At 42.2% G+C, this 23435-nt stretch overlaps 1 protein-coding gene across 1 annotated transcript in view; it reads left to right on the top strand.

The window, feature by feature from the left end:
• LOC137376315 (insulin-like growth factor-binding protein-like 1) overlaps positions 1–23110 on the top strand; it is a 46912-nt gene extending 23802 nt beyond the window's left edge. Inside the window, exons 2-5 of the mRNA XM_068044616.1 lie at positions 12708–12817; positions 16699–16815; positions 18625–18742; positions 22304–23110. Coding sequence (XP_067900717.1) covers positions 12708–12817; positions 16699–16815; positions 18625–18742; positions 22304–22341 — 383 coding nt within the window. The 3' untranslated portion in view covers positions 22342–23110. The remainder of the gene's footprint in view (positions 1–12707; positions 12818–16698; positions 16816–18624; positions 18743–22303) is intronic.
• Positions 23111–23435: the final 325 nt, after the last annotated feature.

The raw sequence follows: 23435 nt of genomic DNA, 5'->3' as shown, positions 1-23435 counted from the left end.
ATTGCTGCCCTCCCTCAGTACTGCACTAAGGGGTAGCATTGATTATGTGCTCAAATCCAGGAGTGGGACTTAAATCCACAACCTTCTGACTCAGGTGAGAATACCACCACAAAGCTGACACAACAGCTACAACAACTACTTGCATTTATATTGCATCTTTCATGTGGGAAATATCCCAAGATATTTTACAGCTTCGGAGAGAAAGGAAGCAAGAGAAAAAGGAAATTAATCCACAACACATTCTGCCCTTCCCCCACTCAGTCCTTCATCCCTTGAGTTAAAAGAAAGTCTGTTCCATAGGTCACTTTAGAATAGTTTACTGCCCCATATTTCATGGGTTCTGTAGGTCACTGATTCCATACCTTATTGTTCCATTCATCAGTTTCATAGTTCACTGCTCCATATGTCATTGTTCTGTATGTCACTACTTAATTGTCACTGTTCCATACATTACTGTTCCATAGGTCGATGTTCTGCAGATTGCTGTTCCATGCTTCAATACTGTTGATATCAGTGCTTTGTAGTGTACTGGTTCAGTACGTCACTGCTCTGTCCATCACTGTTTCATCCGCTAATTCAGAAACAGAGACAGATAGGTGGAATTTGCCATTGCAGTCTGCTTGGGACCCATTTAAAATGCCAGGCCTGGTGGAGGGGGAAGGAGGCATGTTCTGTAATAAGACAAGTGGGATAACTTCATAAAACAAGTAGGTTATTATATCAAACAAAGCAAACTAATTCAATAAAGCAAACTTGTTAACTGAATAAAAAAGGTGTAATTTAATAAAACATATCAATTGTTTAAGAATACAAATAGATTAACTTAACAGGTTAACAATTTCATTAAAGATAAGAGAGGTTAAACCTTTTTTGCTGATTTATTGAGTTCAACAAGGAGACGGATTCTTGTGCCAAGGAAAGAAGCATACTGTTTTGGGCACCCTGCATCATCATCAAGCACTCCCAGATCAGTTACAGCACTGGTTAGATACAGAATAAAGGCTTTAGAAAGGGTACAGAAGAGATTTACTAGAATGGTTCCAGCAATGAGGGATTACAGTTACATAGATAAACTGGAGAAGCCGGTGGTTGGTCTCCTTAGAGCACAGAAGGCTAAGAGGAGATTTGATAGAGCTGTTTAAAATTGTGAAGGGTTTAGATAAGAATAAATAAAGAGAAACTGTTTCCAATGGCTGAATGGTCGATAACCAGAGTGCACAGATTTAAGGTGACTGGCAAAAGAACCAGAGGCAGTGTGAGGAAATTTTTTTTAGGTAATGAATGGTTAAGATTTGGAATGCACTGCCTGATAGGGTGGTGGTAACAGATTCAATAGTAGCTTTCAAAAGGGTATTGGATAAATACTTGAAGAAAAAATTGCATACAGGAAAGAGCAGGGGAGTGGGACTAAGTACTTCAAAAGAGCCGCTGCAGACTCGATGGGTCCAAAGGCCTCCTTCTGTGCTGTTCTGTGTTATGATTCTATGATTATATTGCCCATTCCTAGTTCCCCTTGAGAAAATGATGGTGGGCCTTCTTGAACTGCTGCAGTCGTTAAGGTGAAGATACCCCCTCTGTGCATTTAGTTAGAGTTCCTGGATTTTGACCGAGCAATGATGAAAGAGTGGCAATAATTGTGCAAGTTGGGACGATGTATGACTTGGAGGGGAATTTGGAGGTGGTGATGTTCCCGTGCACATGCTGCCCTTGTCCTTCTACATGGTAGAAGTCACAGGTTTGAGGGTGCTGTTGAAGAAGTCTTTGGCGATTTGCTGCAAACAGGATATTCATAAGAAACAGGTAAATTTAAAATCAATTAATTTATTAAAACAATTTAATTTAATTTAATAAATTGAATGGGTTAGTTTAATAGAACAATTTAAAAGAAATGGAAAATATAATGGAACAAGCAGGTTAATCTAATAAAGTTAGCTAATTCAATAAAATTAATAAAATAAGTTGGTTAATTTAATAAAAGAAATGATTTAATGTAATAAGACAAGTGGGATAACGTAATAAAACAAGTAGGTTATTATATCAAACAAAGCAGACTAATTCAATGAAGCAAACTTGTTAACTGAATAAAAAAGGTGTAATTTAATGAAACATATCAATTGTTTAAGAATACAAATAGATTCACTTAAGAGGTTAACAATTTCATTAAAGATAAGAGAGGAGTTTGATGTGATATCAAACATTCTTGCAATAACCTCCCCGACAGTGATTTGTAGTCTATGATGACTTGTTATCCATAAGCTTCTTTTCATGTTCTAAAAATTCGTGTCTAAGTTCTTAACATTTTTTGTGCTCATAGTAAATGGTAGTTTTATCAGCTGGTGTCGTTCAGTTAATGTTGTGCTTAATAGAAATATTGATGGATAGAATAATTACCGGGAATATTTCTTTACTTCAATATAAGAGTGTATAACTATTACATACACTGCATATTCCATCAGCATACTCTCAGAATTTAGCTTAAACCATCCCCCTCTAGTTTCTCTGCCATTTCCTCCCCATCCCCTCGCCAAGATCAACATGTCCATGAAGCCCAACTCATGCTCTCTCAACCCCATTGCCACTAAACTGGTGACCAACCAACTTCCCTTCTTTCTGACATTGTAAATGGTTCCCTCTTTTCAGGCATTGTTCCCTCCCCCTCCCCCACCTTCAGTTTTATTGGTTTATTCCTCTCCTTCATCAAAGACTTAAATGAAGTGTACCAGTGAACATTATGTTGCTTGCCTTACCTTTGAGTCTCAAGACAATCCTTGGGGATGCAACTTTTAAGGCATATTATTTTTCCCTGCATTATTAGCCCCTACATGGACTGTCATCACTGGGTCCCTTCCTGGCCCCCTCAGGAGCCCTTCCAAACTTTTATTAATATAACCTACTCTTGCTCCATGCTATTAGTATTATTGATCTAGACCAGTATATATATTCTATTTGCTGGCTTGACTTGTTTAAATTTTGTGGAGATTTGGAATGGCTATTCATAACACCATTAACTTAATCCTAAATCAGAATATCAAAATATATTTTCAAAAAAACAAGTGCTTGCATGTAGCTTCAATCAGTTTTCTGAGGCAGTGTCTATCCGGGATATAACATGCTGCTGACTGGGTGTAAAAATGATGTAGGTTTCAAAGATTTATTTAAGGTATCTCTTGTTTAGCATATGATTCATGTGCCAAACCCACTGAACAAAATGTGCCCAAACACAACTTTCAGCTTATTAATGATGGGAAGGTTGATAAGGTGCAGCTTTTCCCTGCCCTGCAGGTATATTAATACTGTACTATTGTAGATGTCTGGCCTCATATTTTGAAAGGAGTTTGTCTAGAAGTTACAGATCACCTTTTAGTGTAAAAAGCAACTGAGTCATAAGTGAATATATTCAACTGTTTATTTCATTAACAGCTGTAAATGGGGTTCGCTAAACTGAACATTTGTGCATCAAAATTAGTTTGCATGATGTTTGTCATTCTTGACCTTGGATGTGATCACAAAATAATGCACATTTAGCATTGGTTGGATGGCTTGCCAGCTGGAGTGAGACAATTGGATGAAAGATTTATTCCGGATGAGATATATCATCACAAGTGCACATAGTTTGCAAAATCATGTGTAAAAGCTGGTCAGCACTTTTGGTGTTAGCAATGGCTCAGTGGTAGTGCCCTTGCCTCTGAGTCAAGTTTTTGGTTCAAGTCACATTCCAGAGGCTTTAGCACATAATTCAGACTGACACTCCATGTAATACTGAGGGAGTGTTGCACAGGTGGAGGTGCCGTCGTTTGGGCGAGACATTTGTGACCTCTTTTTTTGCTTTCCAAGCTTCATCAGGGCTGAAGTTGCTTTGTTGAAGGATAGGCGTATGTGTGTGCATAAGGGCTTGCTTGACATTGTGTTGAGAGACATTGTTGAGATCCTGGTGAATGGGAGATGTTTGTTTTCCTTGATTTCTTGGGTGTCCAGGAGGTTTGCGGCATCAGACTAAATGGGTGGGAGAATGATTTGCGACTACACAGGTAGCTAGGGTAATGGGGTTGACTTGAGGGTTCCGATGATATACTGCTTTGCATTGTTCGAGTGTGTCTACTTCTGGTCCAGGGCACAGGACTCAGTTACAGAGCACACAAGGGCCATTGCTGATATCCTAAGCACTGATGCTGATGCTCCCCAGCTTGTTCTCACCGGTTACTGGACCAGGTTGACCCTTGTCTTCATTTTGGTGGCTTCCTTCCATCAGGTAGTCATGGAAGGTTAGTGCATGGTCCAGCTTCACTCTGAGATAGGTCGGAGTGAGGCCAGGTTGCACAGCATTGCAGCAAAAGTTCATTTTCAGAGTGTGCTTAGCGGCCCTTCTATCAAGATGGAACGCTTGATGACACTTCCCCACATTGAATTCCACCAGCCATGGTTTTGCCCACTCCCCTAATTTGTCTATGTCCCTTTGTAACTTCCTGCTCCCATCCGCACATATTCTTAGCCTCAATAACTTGTTTTTTTTATTCAGTCATGGGATGTGAGCGCCGCTGGCAAGGCCAGTATTTATTGCTCATCTTTAATTGCCCTTGAGAAGGTGGTGGGGAGCCGCTTTCTTGAACCTCTGTAGTCTTGTGGTGTAGGTGCACCCACAGTACTGTTAGGGAGTGAGTTTAAGGATTTTGACCCTGTGACAGTGAAATAACGGCGATATATTTCCAAGTCAGGATGTACAAAACTTGAAGGGGAACTTGCAAGTGATGGTTTTCACATTCGTCTGCTGCCCTTGTTCTTCTAGGTGGTAGGGTTTGGGTTAATGTCAAAAATAGGTCCACAAAAAGGTTGTAAGAATTTTTTTTTCATTTGTTCTTGCGATGTGGGTGAAATTGACAAGGCAGCATTTATTGCTCAACCCTAGTTGTCCTGATAGCGTTCAGAATCAACCACATAAGTATAGCAATGGAATCAGATGTAGGCCAGACTGGGTGGGGACTGGCAGGTGCCTCCCTGAGAGACATGTGTGATCTAGTTAGGTTTTGGGACAGAACACAGGGGGATTTTAATGTAATGACGTGCTGGGAGTCAGTAACGCGCAGGGAACCTGAAGTTCAATGCATATGTCAGTGGCTTTTTAACCCAACAACTGCATTTGTATCTGATTTCCGGGTTTCCTGAACAATTAGCATGAGCAGATATGATGACCCACCCGCAGGAGTCAATTTCAACTGCACTGTTTAAAGAGATCCTCCCAAGATCACAGTTGTTAGATTGTGGAGGTGAAGGAACAAAAGAAGTACGTGCTGTAATACAGTTCTAATATGCCAAGTTTGTGTCTCGCTTCGGAAACGCACTGATGACTGTAAGGGCTTGCAGGGTGATACTCTTCTCTGCCACTGAGAGCAAGAAGGCATGGCTGGAGATTGCTCAGGAGATGAGCAGCAGGTGTGTGGATCCATGCTCATGGATACAATGCCAGAAGAAGTTTAATGATCTAATCAGGCCAGGAAAGGTGAGCAGAATTTCAGATTCAATTACATCCTACTGTGTGTATCACGCCATCCCCCCTTGGGCTGCCTTCCCAAACCTACTCCTGCACGCTTACCTTGCAGAGGCACCCATCCTTCTCTGTCTGTGCACTTCCTCACATCCCCATCTGTGTATCCATTGCTGACACACCCTCATTTTAATGCAGTTTCACTCATTTCCCTCATAGTCACCCTCAACAAATGTTGTCCATCCATCCATTCAACACAATCCATTACTGCCACTCATAGGTCTCTTTCTGTCATTATAGAAGAGAGCACAGAACACCAGGGAGAGATAGAAACCAGAGGTTCTCTGGCAATCTCAATTATTACACAGGCTGGGGAAGAGGCAATGGAGATCAGCAGGGTGCACCTGACTATTGGAGATGGGCAATGGGGTCTTCCATTCCCTGGTGACAGATTTGAATATCATATAACCACATGCCATACAACACTCACATTAACTTGATGTCAGCAGCTAGTGAAATATGATCATGCTCACTCAAAAAATTATTGCTGTGACAATTCTAATTCATGTCTTTAATCACCTACAGGGCCATCAAATGTCCTGCAGGAAGTGATGCAGGAGGATGCCAATGACTCCTCAGAGGAGGTCACTCACTCTGAGGGTGCACCATCACAGGACTCATGAAGACCATACGCCAGTTCAGATACTCACACTTCAGTGGAGCTAGGAAGGAAAATAAAGTTTTCAACTGGGGCTGGAGTTAGTTCCTAGCCCAACGTCGGGTTCCGTGGTGGACGGCGGGCTGGAGAATCAGAGTGGCAGTGGCCGCCATGGAACCCGACGCCAGGATTGCCGGACCTGATCTGGCTGGGGGTGGGATAAGACGACATTTCCCTTCCCACCCAGAGGCCAGTTGAGGCCCTTAAGTGGCGTATGGACAGCCAATTAAGGGCCTCTTCCCGCCGCCGCTGGGCTCTCCCTGTGGGCTTGTGGAGAAGGAGTGCTCCCCCTTCGTGGATAGTTCGTGGCCCAAGAAGGTCTCACCCTTCAGAAACCACTGTAACCCACTCCCCCCCAGAAACCACTGTACCCCACCACCCCACCCCCCCAGGACCGAACCCCCACCCACTCGTCGCCAGGGCCTTCTGAACTGACCCCAACGAACCCGCCTCACCTACCTCGGGTCCAGGGTTCCACCGCTGGGCCTGGGTCCAAGGCCTTGCAGTACCAGCAGTGGCCACCATTCCCAAGTACACTGCACAGTTAGGAAATACTGAAAGCTGTTTTTATAGGAATAATCCTATTGTGCGGAATGATCTTCAATACAACTCTATAAAAACCTTGATATTAAAGGGATATTTCCTCAGAGTTGGTTGAAAAGAATGCAGGCTTTCTGTATGGATGACCCAACCTTGTTACTCTCACCCTCTCATATGTACTCAGAAGTGTGTTCAAATGTCCATTTCCTAACTAAACCTAAGCAGGTGATACCTGACTTATACTAGCTTTTCAGAGTCAAATTGTCCGAAACAGGTTGCTTGGTCCCTCTTTGTTACAATTGACACTTCACATGGAATAAATGCAGACTTACTGCCAGTACAAGGCAGCAGGCTCCAAGTACAAAATTAGTGATGGTGATAGCATGTAGCAGCTGGATCTGCCTTGTGCCAGTGCCTCTGGCCTCCTGCTCACTGGTTCAAGTGTATTATTTTAAGCTGGTACTCTATGAGCAACTTTAAAATCAGGGTGAAAATGGGGGAAAAGGAACATACTTTCTGGACTCTGTTGGGGTGCGGTGTGCAGAGGGGGAGAAATCTAGTTTGTCTTGTCATGGGGCTCGAAGACTGGGTGGGTCATGTGGATATTCGTTATACTGTAAGTGACGTATTTTTCATATTCTCACATGGTAATTTATAACCTGATACTTAAAACATGAAATCAGAATAATGGTTGCAGTCACAGTGGGCTGGATTTTATTTCGGCAACGGGGGTCCCAGCAGTGGGCCAGAAAGCAAGGGAAACCCCGCCTTGCCCTCCCTCGGACCCTTTGCTATTTAAAATTGGGCAGCCAATTAACTGCTCGCCGTCAGGGACAATGTCTCTTTAAGGGGACGAGCTCCGGCCTCCAGAACTGCCGGCCAATCAGGGTGCAGTAAGTGGGATCAGGGTCACCCGAGCCAATCAGGTAGGCTCCAGTGACAGAGTGGGGGGTAGGGTGTTAGTGGGTGGGTGTCTTCCAGGGGGGGGGGGGGGACGTTGCACTGGGAAGGGGGGGAGATCCTCTGGGAGACCTGGATTGCCCTCAAGGAGGGACCCCCCCCCCACCCCCCACCAATGCTGCTAGAAGGCCGCAGTGCCTCCCTGCAGCAGCAAGCCCCTCCATCCTCCACAAAATTGGAGTGGATGCAGGAAGAGGCCCTTAAGTGGCCATTAACATAAGGGCCTCAATTGGCTTGGGGTGGGAAAGCGTCCTTGGCCTTCCCCCCTTGAACAAAATAGACATTAAACCAAAGCCCTGTCTGACTTCTCAGATGAACATTAAAGATCAGATGTCACTATTTTGAAGAACAGCAGGGGTCGTTTCCCCGCTGTCTTGGTCAATATTTATCCCTCAATCAAAATCCTCAAAAAAAACAGATTATCTGGTTATTATAACATTGCTATTTGTGGTGCCCCGGGCGGCATTGGGAGTGAAATCCCGTGCATTTAGTTTGCTTCCCCATCTCCTTGCCTGGCTCCAAGGGCAGAATAAAATCCTGCCCAGTGAGTGGGATCTGATGTAGGATAGAATACAGGCAGCAGAGTTTTGAACAAACTCAAGTTTATGGATGTTGGAAGATTGGAAGCCGGCCAAGATCAGCTTTGGATTAGTTGAGTCTTGAGATAACAAAAGCATGATTGAAGCAGAAGATGGTCTGAGACAGGGGTGGAGAAGGCAGGTGTTACAGCGGTGGAAGGGATGGTAATGGAGAGGATATGAGGTTGGGTGCTCAGCTCAGGGTCAAATAGACTAGCAAGTTGGCCAGGGAGGGGTAGTGCATAATTGATTTGGGGATGGTTTTTGTGGTGGGGACCAAAATCAATGGCTGCATTTTGTTGCTTAGATGCTGAACTGTAATCTAGACCAATTCTGTATAATCACAAAGATACGTACAGGTGAGCTGAGGCTATTTGGCCCTTCTAGCTCATACAAATTTATGATCCCCCATCACAATGTCTAAATATCTCTTGAATGACTCCAGAGTTTTTGCCTCCACTACCCACCCAGAGACCATTCCAGGTATTAATCCCTGTCTGTTTGAAAAAGTGCTTCCTGACATCAGTCCTGAACTTGGCCTGGATCCTTTTTTGTGGCAAATAGCATAAATTGATTATCCCCCCGCAGGTACCTGGACCCGCCCATGAAGTGCTGTAACCTGCAAGGTGCTGGAAGGTGGGATTAGAATGGGCGGCTAGTTTGTTTAGCCGGCGCAGACAATGGGCTGAATGGCCTCTTTCTGTGCCATAACTTTTCTATGGTTCTATAGAAACTAGTTGTCTTTTTTAAGGCTGGTCAGAAGTCTACTCTTCCACATTTAAATGGGATCAAGGAGGCGTGTCTAACCCACTGCCTCATTTCCCACCATTTCTACCCCTTATCCACCCCAAACAATTACCGTACCTATATCAGTGATGGTAAGAGATGCTGCAAGCAGCCCATCAATGAGCAAGATACTTCATTGGGAGGCCATTTTATTTGCTCTTTCTTGGCCTGCATCATGATCTTTTTAGTGCATTTGCGGGTTGAGTTCGGACTTTAACTGCTAATTTTGGTCAACTCAGCTCAACGTTTTCCTTTACACTGTAGAAAGGGATTTCTCAATAGGAATAGGAGCTTTAAGCAGTAAGTATTAAATAGTGAAAATGCTCATAACCAGGCAATCAGTTAATGGGGATTTTAATTTTACCTTTAGGACAAAACATTGATCAAAATAATCTCTGGCTCCTTGGAAACTGAGCAACTCAATAGCTTATTATGTATCTGTATTCTTGCTGTTCATTAAAGGTTCCTTCAGGAAATTGTTTTGATATAAAGAAGTGTTTCAGTCCTTGTGCACTCCCTTAAAGAGCATTGCCTCAGATTTTGCCCTATTCATAATTTTACAGATGGAATATTCTTAGCAGATGGGCCTTCATTGATCACTGTGAAACATAACAGCTGTCTGGACAAAATCTATCTGTAGTCCATGGGGGTCCAGGTTCCCCACAGACACCCAAGGTTCTCTCATAATGAGAGGATATTTGGCAAAAGTGAAACAGCCTCTTTTAAAAGCACTCTGCTACTTCATAATGGGCTCCAAGAGTGTCGTTATCAGAGCAGCTTTTATAAAGACCTCATTAGGCACTGCTTTATTAGCTGGTAAACTCTACCACCTACATTTCTGTCCAGCTACATGCTGAGCAAGATTTTTGGGGGGATTTTGAATCAAAATACCTTTTAAATTGGTTCTAACTTCCAATTTCCAGCAGTAACCGCCTGCATTGCCTTTACTGTGCAGGATTTCAGTGCTATATCTGCAGTCTGAGCTCTCTTTGTGATGGACTTACTTTTCTAATCTAATGTTAAGAATGCTGTGAGACGACAGCACTAAGTTTTACTGTTCTAGCCACACAACTGTCTAAACTGGGGAATAACAGAGCATTGTGCCGCACTTTTAAACATACCCACTGTCCTTTAAGAGGCCAGCACACCTCCAAAGTTACCCGGGTGTTTGTGAGGCCGAGGACACTGGAATTTCCAGCATAGCGAGGCCTCATTCCTGGCCGCACGCCCTCTAATGCGGGAGACCTTGTGAAGGGCATACAGAGATTCCCTATCTTTCCCCTCTCCCATTGCAGATATTGCCACAGCACTTTCCAGCTCTCAGTTTTCCAGCTCTTTTGCCGCACTCCTAACAAAGTTACAAAGGGCTATGAAATTATGGGAATTATCAGATGTTTAACTGTACTTGGAATCAGCTGCAAGCCAACCTTGTCCTGGTTCCAGTATTGTGTATTGTTAGTGATTTGATGTGACCTTGTCCTGAGAAGTGAACTCCTGATTATCTGGAAAGATAGTCAACAGGGAATGGTTTATTGTATCTGGTTGGATGTTCAGGTGATGATCAGGGACACTACTGTTGTGCAATCTTGCCTCTTATAAACCAAATGTATGTGTGCCCTAAATTACCTCATATAATAAATGTTGAGATTGTTAAGTTGCATTCCAAATGATATAGATAGCAATGCCTCTTCTATTTTCCCTGAAAAGTATAGGACTGATTTTAACCTTGCCTGTCTGGGAGGCAATTAAAAATGGCCGCTGTGGCATACTCGCACCAATTTCACTGCCTTCCCACAGATTGCAATCTTAAACTGATCTTTTGAGAAGGTGAGAGAGATATGTGCTGGAGGGCTGTGGATCTTTCTTTAATACGTGCATCGGGTCTGATGATGTCAATGGGACCCAACTGCAATTTTAACTAGAGGCTTGCGCAGGGAAGCCATTGTGGCAAGAGGAACCAGGGCCAAAAGAAGCCCCAGAAAAGTAAGTGGCACCTCCGAGCTCCGCAAGAAAATCTCTGACTTGCCTCCCTTTCCCATAACTCTGATGCCCTTTCCCGATAACCTTTCTAACCACTTATCTGAGTGCTGGGGCCTGTTCCTGGCAGCAATCTCCTGCCACCTGAATTCCCACTCCTACCCGCCTGCCAGCTGGTGCTTCCCATCGGATTTGGGAAGGAGAATGATCTCCCAGGCCTCTCTCAGTGAAGGGGCAGACAGATTTCCATCCACCTCAGCCTCTGTCTGTATATCTCCCACCCGGAGTTTAAATCAACTCTTAGAAGAGAGAACGAAGTTGCTATTATATAGCGCTTTTCACATCTTCAGAACATATTGTTCACAGCCAATGAAATGTTTTAGAAGTGTAGACAATATTAAACTCAGCAGAACTTTCAGTCATTGTACTGATAGCCACCTCACATGCAGAATTAAAACCCAACCCAGAGTGAACAAGCTTCCACAAAGGGTAGGGATCAACTGTTGTGCTTAACCCACTCTGGACCAGACTCTGCAGCTTGATAATTGATGTCATTGATAGTTGGTGCTTTGTGCATCATTTTATTCCAAAACACGGGGACTCAAACTTTTTATGTGCTATTCTTAAGGTTCGCAATTCATAGAAATTATGCAATGCTATTTCTTTGACGTTGTGGGTTTCTGTCGCATTTCACGCAAGTTGAAGGTAGATTTGGGAACAAAACGTCAAAATTAGAACTCAAATATGCATGTTTTAATCAGAGAAAATAACATTTATTTCTGAAATTCAGAGTATTCAATCAATTATCCATTATTCTAAAGTTAAATGCAGGCTGTTCTTACTATATTTCTGTACACACAACTGATTGGCATAGTCCTTCCTAACATAAATGAAAAGTGAATACAGGGCTCCATCTTGGTCATTAATTGATGTCTGATAGGTTCTACTTCATGAATATTCCAGATGATCCTGTCTAATTTTTACAGTTATGCTGCAGTCTAGTTAGTAAATCGACAAAGATTACATGAAATAGTCAGTACAATAAGCACAATGGTGTAGACAGAATTTGTTCTAATAGTTTTAAAACTGGTCTTGCACTCAGTCCAGTGAGACCTATTAGATCCCACAGCAAATAGAAGATGGGCAGCTGTTTTTTTTATTGTGTTAAATGCTGTTAGAGCAAGGGAATAATCAGGGGAAAAAATACATAGCCGTGGTGTGCATGGACTGTATCTCCAGTGGCAGTACGCTAAAGGGAACACAGGAACTGCAGGAGCCATTCAGCTCCCTCTGAGCCTTTTCCTCCATTCAACCAGATAATGGCTGACTGTATCTCAACCCCATTTATGCATCTTTGATCCATTCCCCTTTATTCTCTTACCTAACAAAAATCTATGGATCTCGGTCTTGAAAATTTCAATTGCCCCCAACATCCACAGATTTCTACAGAGAAGAGTTCTCGTTTTCCACACCCTTGTGTGAAAAAGTGCTTCCTGATTTCACTCCTAAAGAAAATGTAAGTGAAACCAGCAGAGGGAGCAAATCATTCATTTTCACTTGATGGAAAAAACATTCTCAGCAAGTGGGAAGAAGCAAAATACAAAACTCACGACTTGAGACTTCAAACTTCTGCGGATTATAAATATTTCAATAACTTGCTCTTTCACAGCTCCTGTAATCATACTCTCACCAACGTCAGTCCAAAATGTGACTGGTTCTCAAGTCTACCTGGCCTGTGAAGTGAAAGCTGTTCCAACACCCATTGTCACTTGGAGGAAGGTAGGACAGGATTCAGTTCACATTTTGCATGATCTTTCTTTGTTTCTCTGGTACATTGATTCACATGAAAGTGGTAGTTAACAGATTACAGAAGTCATTTAATTTTCAGAACTTATATTCTACTAAAAAAAACTGTCCTTTGCAGGTTTGAAGACCAAAATTATATGTATTTGATTTCCAACATAAAAAGCCGTGAATATGACAGTGAAATCATCACCACTTGCTCCTTTTGTTAATGAGCACAATCATCCACACACAGTCTTTCTAAGCATCCACAGTATTTTAATTTTGTGTTTTCTAAGCATAAGTTATTCCCCAACGTGTATTCAAAGTTAGCAACTGCAGGAACAGTCCTTAGGTGCCAGGCCAATACTGTGACATACATGTGATGCAAAAACTGAGGCAGACAGTCTTGTGCTGAGACAGCAAGTCCAATACTGCGACAGACATACAGTCCTATAACAAGCCATGTAGTCCAATGCTCTTTCCTCCTGCACTCTCACAGGGAGAAGAATGTGAGAGTGCAGTCAGACAGGCAGCCAAGTGATCTGTCTACTTTCTAGGCCATTTCAGAGGGCAGTTAAGAGTCAGCCATGTTGGTGTGGGACTGGAGTCACATAGATCAGGTCGGGAAAGCAGGTTTCCTTTTCCAAAGGCTATTTGTGAAACAGTTGAGTGTTTACAATCATCCAAGCAAACTGATGGAGCTACGGGCTGACAAGTCCCCAGGTCCTGATGGGCTTCATCCTAGGATCTTAAAAGAGGTGGCTAATGAGGTAGTAGATGCGTTGGTGTTAATTTTTCAAAATTTGCTAGATTTTGGAAAGGTTCCATCAGACTGGAAAGTAGCAAATATAACCCCTCTATTCATGAAGGGAGGAGACAGAAAACAGGCCAGTTAGCTTGACGCCTGTCATGGGGAATGTGTTAGAATCGATCATTAAGGAGGCTATAGCTGGGCACTTAAGGTAATGGGGAATAGTCAGCATGCTTTTGTGAAAGGGAAATCATGTTTAACCAATTTATTGGAGTTCTTTGAAGGAGTAGCATGCACTGTAGATAAAGGGGAGCCCGTTGACGTACTGTACTTGGATTTCCAGAAGGCATTTGACAAGGTGCCACATAAAAGGTTATTGCGCAAAGTAGGAGCTCATGGTGTAGTGGGTAACATATTAGTGTGGATAGAAGATTGGCTGGCTGGCAGAAAGCAGAGAGTATGCATAAATGGGTCCTTTTCTGATTGGTAGGATATGTCGAGTGGAGTCCACAGGGATCTGTGCTGGGGCCTCACATTTTAACAATTTATATCAATGAATTAGATGAGGGGAGTGATGGCATGGTAGCTAAATTTGCAGATGACAGAAAGATAGGTGGAAAGTATGTTGTGAAGAGGACAGAAGGAGGTTGCAGACCAAAATAGATAGGTTGCGTGAGTGGGCAAGAATCTCGCAGATGGAGTATAATGTGGGAAAATGTGAAGTTGGTCACTTTGTCAAGAAGAATTTTTAAAAAGCAGAGTATTACTTAAACGGAGAACGACTGCAGAATTCCGAGCTACAGAGGGATATGGGTGTTCTAGTGCAGGAGACACTAAAAGTTAGTATGCAGGTACAGCAAGTAATAAAGAAGGCTAATGGAATTGAAAATAAAAGTAAGGATGTTATGCTTCTGTTATACAGGGCATTGGAGAGACCACATCTCGAGTACTGCGTGCAGTTTTGGTCTCCTTATTCAAGGAAGGTGTGAATGTGTTGGAGGCGGTTCAGAGGAGGTTTACAAGATTGATACCTGGAATGAGCGGGTTGTCTTAAGAGGAAAGGTTGGACAGACTGGGCTTATTTTTACTGGAGTTTTGAAGAGTGAGGGAGACTTGATTCAAGTATATAAGATCCTGAATGGTCTTGGCAAGGTGGATGTGGAAAGGATGTTTCCTCTTGTGGGTGAGTCCAGAACAAGGGGGAACTGTTTTAAAATTAGGGGTTGCCCTTTTAGGACAGAGACGATGAGAAGTGTTTTCTCTGAGGGTTGTACGACTTTGGAATTCTCTGCCTCAGAAGGTGGTGGAGGCAGGGTCATTGAATACTTTTAAGGTGGAGGTAGATAGATTCTTGTTAGGTAAGGAAATCAAAGGTTATGGGTGGTAGATGGGAGTGTGGAATTCGAGGCACAAACAGACCAGCCACGATCTTATTGAATGGCAGAGCAGGCTCGAGGGGCCTAGTTCTGCTCCTAATTCGTATGGTTATATATCACTTTTACTGACACCAACTTTTTAATACCAGATGTATTTCAGAGCCTTTTTTTTTAAAAAAGAACAAATTCACAAGCTACTATGAATTTATATTCTCCGGGTTACTAGTCCAGTAACATAACCACTACACCATCATACCAGTGGCACAACTCATTACCTGAGACTTGCTAGTCAAACAGTCAAAGATAATTTTGTTGTTCTATTCTGTAAGGGATGAAGCCAGTTTCATCACTTGCCTTTCCTGATGTGCATTGCGCAAAGTTTTTATTATCTGCCATTTTCTCCTTTTGCGGCAGGTCCTGTGTAGGTGGCTTGTTGGGGATTTGATGTACAGTTCCTCTGACAGGCATTCACCTCTCAGATATCACCTGAAGTCTCACATGCAAATTAGTCATTGTAAGATAGACTTTTCCTTAAAACTGTGTCACAGCACACTTTGGGGACGGGATTACAATCCATGAAATACGTACCAGGATCTCTGGTCTCAAGAGTAACTCAAATGGTGTTTCATTTTAGGGCAAAATAATTCTACATCATAAAAAGCAAGAATTTTCCGTGTCAGTTGTTTAAGCATTGGATTTGAAATGAAAGTGTCTTTGCATAGGTTTTTTTTTAGAAAAACAGACAGCTTTGGAAGATAAAAAGCAGGTGATCAGTTAGAATTTTTAAAAGAAAGGTAATGGTAAGAACAGGCCAGCTGGTAAAAGTGACAAGAGTGTGTGGTTTATTATTTTTTCCAATTTTTCGAAGGACGAAAGTGAAATTGGGTGAAGTGAGATTTGCTTTGACTGTTACTCTGTACATTCCCTTGCTATCTGTAAGATAAAGCAGCTTAATAATTCATATTGGGTTTCGTCTCACTAAGGTTCTCAGTCCACTTTTGGAACACTTGGAGAAACACACTTGAAGGCATAATTAAAAAGCATGATATTCAGGTTAGATCATGAGGGGCTCGAATTGTTATTATATCCCTAGGTTGTATTATCATATGATTAGATATTGGACAGATTTATCAGACACCTGAACATAAAAAAAGACTTGCATTTATATAGCGCCTTTCGTGACCTCAGGACATCCTGAAGTACTTTTGAAGTGTTGTCACTGTTGTAAATTAGGAAAAGCAGCAGTCAATTTGCACAGGAAGATCCCACAAACTGCGCTGAGATAATGACCAGATAATCTGTTTTTTCTCATATTGATTGAGGGATAAAATTTTGGCCAGAACATCAGGCATAACTCCTCTGCTCTTCTTCAAAATAAGTGCCATGGGATTTTCTACATCCACCTGAAGGGGAAGGCAGGGCCTTGGTTTAACATCTCATTCCAAAGACAGCACCTCTGACACTGCAATACTCCTTCAGTACTGCTTTGCAGTGTCAGCCTAGATTTTTGTGTGCAAGTCCTAGAGTGGGACCGTGAACTAACAAACTTCTGACACAGAGGCGAAGGTGCTACCAACTGAGCCAAAGTTGACACCGAAGATGAGTGGAGAATGTTTGGATCATGTACATCTTTCTGTCCATGCATTATTGCAGACTACCATCATGTAGTTCTGCACTATGTGAGTTTATTATTCATTTATTAGTCTTCTTTATCATTTAATCATTGTTTACCTATTTGCTCTGAGCAGGTCAATGAGTCCCCCAAGGGAGTAAAGCTTTTGGAAGAGTTGCCCGGAGACCGAGTGAACGTTGCGGTTCAGGTCCGTGGTGGACCATCCAAACATGAAAGCACAGGATGGGTTTTGGTAAGAAATAAGTTTTATGTTAGGTGAGATGAGGTGACTTAGCACTGGATGCAGACAAGTTAACTGTAGCAAGTTCAAGTCTTTCATTGACTGGGCCTTGTAGAACTTGGCAAAGTTGTACTATAGTATCAATGCACAACAGAATTCCCAGTGAGATGCATCTTCCATCAATCCTGGTTAGCACTTTAAGGTAAATCCTGGATGCCTAGTGGGAAGACAATGGGAGCATGGGTCAAAGCTCCCTGTGAGCAGCGCTGCCTACTAGGAATACAGAAACATTGTATTAACCTTTATCTGTGGGAATGAGTCAGTAGGTAGGAGATGTGGCATGTAAAGGTCCAGCCCCAGGTATTTTGGGCAAAATGTTAAGATGCAATGATTTTAAAGTTCTCTATTAAAGGCATAGGAGAATCTAATGAAATACTTTTATTCAAAGTACACACTATTTTTTTTAATAAGAGAAAGGGCGGCACAGTGGCGCAGTGATTAGCACCGCAGCCTCACAGCTCCAGCGACCCGGGTTCAATTCTGGGTACTGCCTGTGTGGAGTTTGCAAGTTCTCCCTGTGTCTGCGTGGGTTTCCTCCGGGTGCTCCGGTTTCCTCCCACATGCCAAAGACTTGCAGGTTGATAGGTAAATTGGCCGTTATAAATTGCCCCGAATATAGGTAGGTGGTAGAGAAATATAGGGGCAGGGGGGATGTGGTAGGAATATTGGTAGGAATATGGAATTAGTGTAGGATTAGTATAAATGGGTGGTTGATGGTCGGCACAGACTCGGTGGGCCGAAGAGCCTGTTTCAGTGCTGTATCTCTAAACTAAATTTGTTTGACATATTCTTGAAAACATCAGTCTTCCTGCCTGCTTGAGGATATTAGTTGGGCCCCTTCTCTTCCTCCAATTGCCTGCTTAATAGACGACAATATCATACACATGGGAGTTTTGTGCAAGACTGATATTGCAAGCAATGACAAGTAGCACAGAACCTTCTGGAAAATAACCAACATGTACAGACTGCAGTTCTTATTCTTATGCAATTACTCATATAAGAATGCATGCAGTGTAAGTTTGATGTTTTCTCTGAAATAGGAGCAGTTTCTGCCCTTCGAACAAGTATTAAACTGAAAACTAAAACATGCACAGAATCACAAAGTCATAGATGACTTTTTTTTTAACAGTTAAGGCCCCACAGTCTATAACGATCATGGGATGAAAGTAACGCTCAAGGCTGTACAGATGAGCTATGATTACACACACTTTCCAGGGTCACAAATTCAATATTTTCCAAATCCTGCACTTCCTGTTGCTGATGATACAAGGCAATGAATGCCCCACTCTGATCCCTCCTCATGATGTAATCTGCCAGCTTTAACTGAATAAAGTGCAGGGTGTGGAACACTTTTCACGAGACAAGCTGTCCAAGACCGGCCAAGTTCTCCTACACATAACTCCCCTTTAACATTACACTAGAAAAGGAGGGAGGTACTTCACTCACTAAAGAAAATGATCATTTCGGAAACAGTTGGATAGTACAATGGGGGAACTTTAAAATCTCAGGATGGATAAATGTAGAAGTTTTTTACTTATCAGTAATATTTTCCATCACAAGATTAAAGGCTCCCACTGGTCATTGTCATACTGTGGTTGTCAAACCCTGGTTTTATATTGGAGAATAATGTTCATATTGTTTGGATTAACCTTTCTCCTTGCAGAAGCTTATGCATCTTTACAGTCCATCTCCAGTAATTCTTATTTCTACACATTAAAATATTACTCAAACTTTTTTTCAAAATTCTTCCTTGTAACTCAGATTAATCCACTGACAAAGGAAGATGAAGGTGTTTATCAGTGTCATGCCAGCAATATCCTTGGAGAGGCTCAGACAGAAGGTACAATCAAGGTCACGGAGAAAGCCCCTCGGGCTAAAGGTATGATTAACACCCAGGAACCGTAACAAATGAGCAGTAATCCACTGGGATGTAACATTTCATTAGTCTGACTTTAGGAAATCTGCCGGAATCTCGAGGGAAGTAATGGGACACTGCACCAGCGAATTTACTTTGGGATTCCAGCAGAGGAGAAAGTTCCAGCTGAAATATTTAGAGATGGAGTTAGTTCCAGCCAACAAGGGTCATTGAAGCTGGCATTTAAGTATGATTCATTAGGTTCTCAGCTACACTTTGCCAGGTGTCTGTGGGTGTCACACCAAGAACCACATTAATGCATATGGATTGTGGCTCCTGCAGGAGGTAGAGGAGGAGACAGATAGAATGCTTGAGGGCAGCCATGGGCTTAGAAGGCATATTATCAGGAGATACCTTCTGCATTGCGTGCACTGGTAGAAAACTAGCTTTCCTGGCTAGGTTGAGGAGCAATATATAAAGAGGGTCAAACTTAGGAAGACAGAAAATGACAGTCCATTGCCTCATTAGCAGAAGAGGTGCAGCTGGATTCCAGCATCAGCATGGTCAAGTTGACCACATCACTGAATTTGTAATAAAAATAGAAAGTGCCGGAAATACTCAGCAGGTCAGGCAGCATCTGTGGCGATAGAAGCACAGTTAATGTTTCAGGTCTGCGACCTTTCATCAGAACTGACAAAGGTTAGAAAAGAATGAGGTTTTAAGCAAGTGTAGTGTGGAGGGGGTGGGGTGTTGGTGGGGAAGAGAACAAAAGGGAAGGTGTGTGATAGGGCAGAGGGCAGGAGAGATGAAATAACAAAGCTGTCTTGGTACAAAGGCGAAGAGTGTGTTAATGCTTGTGATGAAAGACAAAGCGTTAGTCCAGAGGGAGTGTTAATAGCATAACAATGAGCAGCTCTGTCTACATGAAAAACAGGCACATGGTTAAAAAATAAAATAAAGTAAAAATATAAAAAAGGCCAGTCACGCTCTGAAATTATTGAACTCAATGTTCAGTCTGCAAGGCTGCAGAGTGCCTAATCGAAAGATCAGGTGCTGTTCCTTGAGCTTGTGTTGATGTTCACTGGAACACTGAAATCGCAGGCCAAGACAGAAATGAGGGCAAGAGAGTGGGGGGGGTGGGTGTTGAAATGACAAGCAACCGGAAGCTCGGGGTCAAGCTTTCAGACTGAGCGGAGGTGTTCTGCAAAGCGGTCACCCAATCTGCCTTTGGTTTCCCCAATGTAGAGGAGACCACATTGCGAGCAGCGAATATAGTATACTACATTGAAGGAAGTACAAGTAAATTGCTGCTTCACCTGAAAGAAATGTTTGGCCTTGGATAGTGAGGAGCGAGAAGGTAAAAAGGCAAGTGTTACACCTCCTATGATTGCCTGGGAAGGGGACGAGGTGTCGGGGGGGGTGATGGAGGAGTGAACCAGGGTATCGCGGAGGGAACTATCCCTTCGGAATACTGACGGGAGGGAAAGGGGAGATGTGTTTGGTGGTGGCATCACGCTGGAGGTGGTGGAAATGGCGGCGGATGATCCTTTGGATGTGGAGGCTGGTGGGGTAGAAAGTGAGGACGAGGGGAACCCTACTGCAGTTCTGGGAGGGGAAGGGGTGAGGGCAGAAGTGTGGGAAATAGGTGGACAAGGTTGAGGGCCCTGACGACCACAGTTCGGGGGGGCTGAATTCTCAGTTGAGGAAAAAGAAGACATGTCAGAAACACTGTTGTGGAAGGTTGCATCATCAGAACAGATGCGTCAGAGACAGAAAAACTTGGAGAATGGGATGGAGTTCTAACAGGAAACAAGGTGTGAGGAAGTGTAGTCAAGGTAGCTTTGGGAGTTGGTGGGCTTATAATGAATATTAGCAGACAGCCTATCCCCAGAGATGGAGGAAGGGAAGTGTTGGAAATAGAGCATGTAAAGGTGAAAGAAGGGTAGAAATTGGAAGCAAAGTTGTTGAAGTTTTCCAGTTCGGGGTGAGAGCAGGAAGCGGCATCAATGCAGTCATTAATGTACCGAAAAAAGAGGTAGGGGAGGAGACCTGAGTAGGACTGGAACAAGGAATGTTCGACATATCACACAAAAAGACAGGCAGAACTAGGAACCATGTGGGTGCCCATAGCAACATTTTTTGAAGGGAGTGAGCCACTGAATTTGTACATGGATGGTACATTTTATGTACCTATGGAACATTTGCTGTGCATTGCAGTATTATGGAAGGGATTTCACAGAAGATCTTAATAGGCAGGCAATATGATACATACCCCTTTTCTTACTGACCCAAACCAACAGAAGAAAGTCAATGTTTACCGTTGTAGCTTTCTCAGCATCATGTACCTATCATAGATACAAAGGCCTACATGAATAAAAAAGGAAATAATTTACTTAATGTGCTAATGATTTGTGATATCCACAGGAAAATTCTTTCTTCACTTTCTTCCCTCTCTTTTCTCCACTTCTCTATCTCTTCTGCTTTGCTTGTCGCTCTCTCCTCTTTCACTTCTAAATCTTGAAGTCTCCTCTAGTTCTATTTTCTCTCTCCTGTTTTTCCCTCTTCACTTTCTTTTCTCCTACTTTCCTCCACCATTCATGTTTCTCTCTCTCCCTCCTCTTCACTCTTACATATTGTTTTACACAGTCTTAAAATCAGTTGTAGCTGGCTACCACTAAGTTGACTGCCACATAAATTATTAAGCATAACCCAAACCATAAGCAATGCTGCTTTGGAAGAATGCTCTTATGAGTACTCACAATAATTAAAGATGAAGTGGCACTTATTGCAGTAAAGGAACCAATCTTTGCTCACAGATTGAACCCAGAAACACTCCATTTTTATGTAATCCTTTAGAAACTTCTTATTTTAGTCCTGTGGTTCTTAGAACTCAAACTCTTTTATAAAGGGTGGGTGGCTGAGCTAGATTCAACCTAAGGTGCCAACTTCTACACTGTTCCGCCCCAACTATTTATGCCATTTAAAGTTGATTTCAGTAATATTTAAACTGGACCTCATCTCTAGAAAAGGTGAACTTCCTCCTTCAGTGAAAAATGGAAGAATAATTATTTAAGTCTGCAGTTATCCAGTCACAAATGAAATTGAGCAAGCACACAACTTTGAAATGTGTGATTTGTGAGGAAGTGATTTTATTGGCAACTTGACAATTAAGGAGAAAAATTTCCACACTCTTTGTTAAAAGAGGATTTTTTTTGTCAAATAATTGTGCGAAACCCATCGCCACTGTAAGAATAAATTAAGGTAGGTCTGCTTATATGAAAAATCCCATATTACTATTCCACAATTAATGGAGGCAATCTATCCATTCAGAATTATTACTTTATGTCTAGTGTTTTTGCATATGAGGCTATATTTAGTGTGCATTACTGTACATTACTCAAACAAACAGTATTAAGAAAATATGCTTACATCCTGAATGAAGTGCTGCATTGGATCAAAACCATTTGAGAGATTTCCCATCAAGGTATAACCACTAAGTTATATCTTTAACATTGTCCTGGAATTTCATTTGAGCTGCTTGTTTCTTTGGAATGCTGCTTAATTGGTTGATTGTCATTTTTTCAGGTAAGAAGAAGGATGGTCTTCAAAAGGAGGAAAACTAAACCCTGACTGACTCCAAATGCTGTCCCATCGACCCCACACCAATAAATCCTTACACTGCTTTTTAGAGTTACGTAAAGGTGCAACAAAACTAACTGAATTGCAAATGATGTATTTTTACCATTTTCTTCTAGTTTTGTAAAATTTTTAAGCCAACTTTGGTAGGCACGGTACAAAATTATTGTCATATGCAGAATCTCTGGGGTTTGAGAATCAAAATGTCTTAGATTTTTAGGGGGAAGCATGGTGGGTTTCTTGAGTGTTTAAATCTCACAGTAGCTATTTAAAACGTGGAGACAGGGTGTAATATGGTAGCATCATAACAAGGATAATTAGCTAGAGTAAATTATTTCATGCTACATTAGCTATTTTTTAATCTTTCAGCAAAGTCCCTGGTACAGTGTTTAACTCTTAAACCACACAATAGGCTTGTCGCCTTCAGTGCTGGCAATAGTCTTTGTATAGATTTCCTTAAAAACTGTACTTTTATATTTTTAAGGAATTTTACCTTCAATTTTACTGAATTAACAAGGTGAAACTTTGCAACTACTGTGTTCCTCTCCATAATTTTAACGGAAACCATGACTTGTGAATTGATGGGTGCTGCATATTACTGGCAGTAACTTGCTGTAACTAATCCAGTATGGAGGCTTTCAACAAGAACTGCTGAAGCTATGTCAAATATAACTGTTATATGCACACCAATTCAACCATCTTTGTTCTGTATTCTTTACGAAGTGTTTTAATAAATATCTTTGTTTCTCTTAAGAAGCTTTCCCTTTTTTACGTGTTATTTTTGGAGTTCTTATTTAATACCTTTTTTCTCTGGAGGGATTGTACCTCCTTCAGCTGGAGGTGATAATGCAGTGAAAGTCTCTGCTCTTTGTTAATTTGGTAATTGCCAAATTCACAATGTTTAGACTAACACTCCACCGCAAGAAAGGGTCTGCCTTTCTTTGAGAAAACAAGGTGAAAGGCCTAGGTTATCACCAGTGGGTATCACCAATGTTGCAAAGATGAAAGAGAAGATATAGGAACATGAGAATGTAGCAGGACCACAGGAGGTGGGCCCATCTAGCTGGTCCCAACATTTATA

Source organism: Heterodontus francisci, chromosome 1 (assembly GCF_036365525.1).
Source record: "Heterodontus francisci isolate sHetFra1 chromosome 1, sHetFra1.hap1, whole genome shotgun sequence".
NCBI lineage: Eukaryota > Metazoa > Chordata > Chondrichthyes > Heterodontiformes > Heterodontidae > Heterodontus > Heterodontus francisci.
The sequence above is the reverse complement of the archived record's forward strand: the minus strand, read 5'-3'. Positions and strand labels throughout refer to the sequence as shown.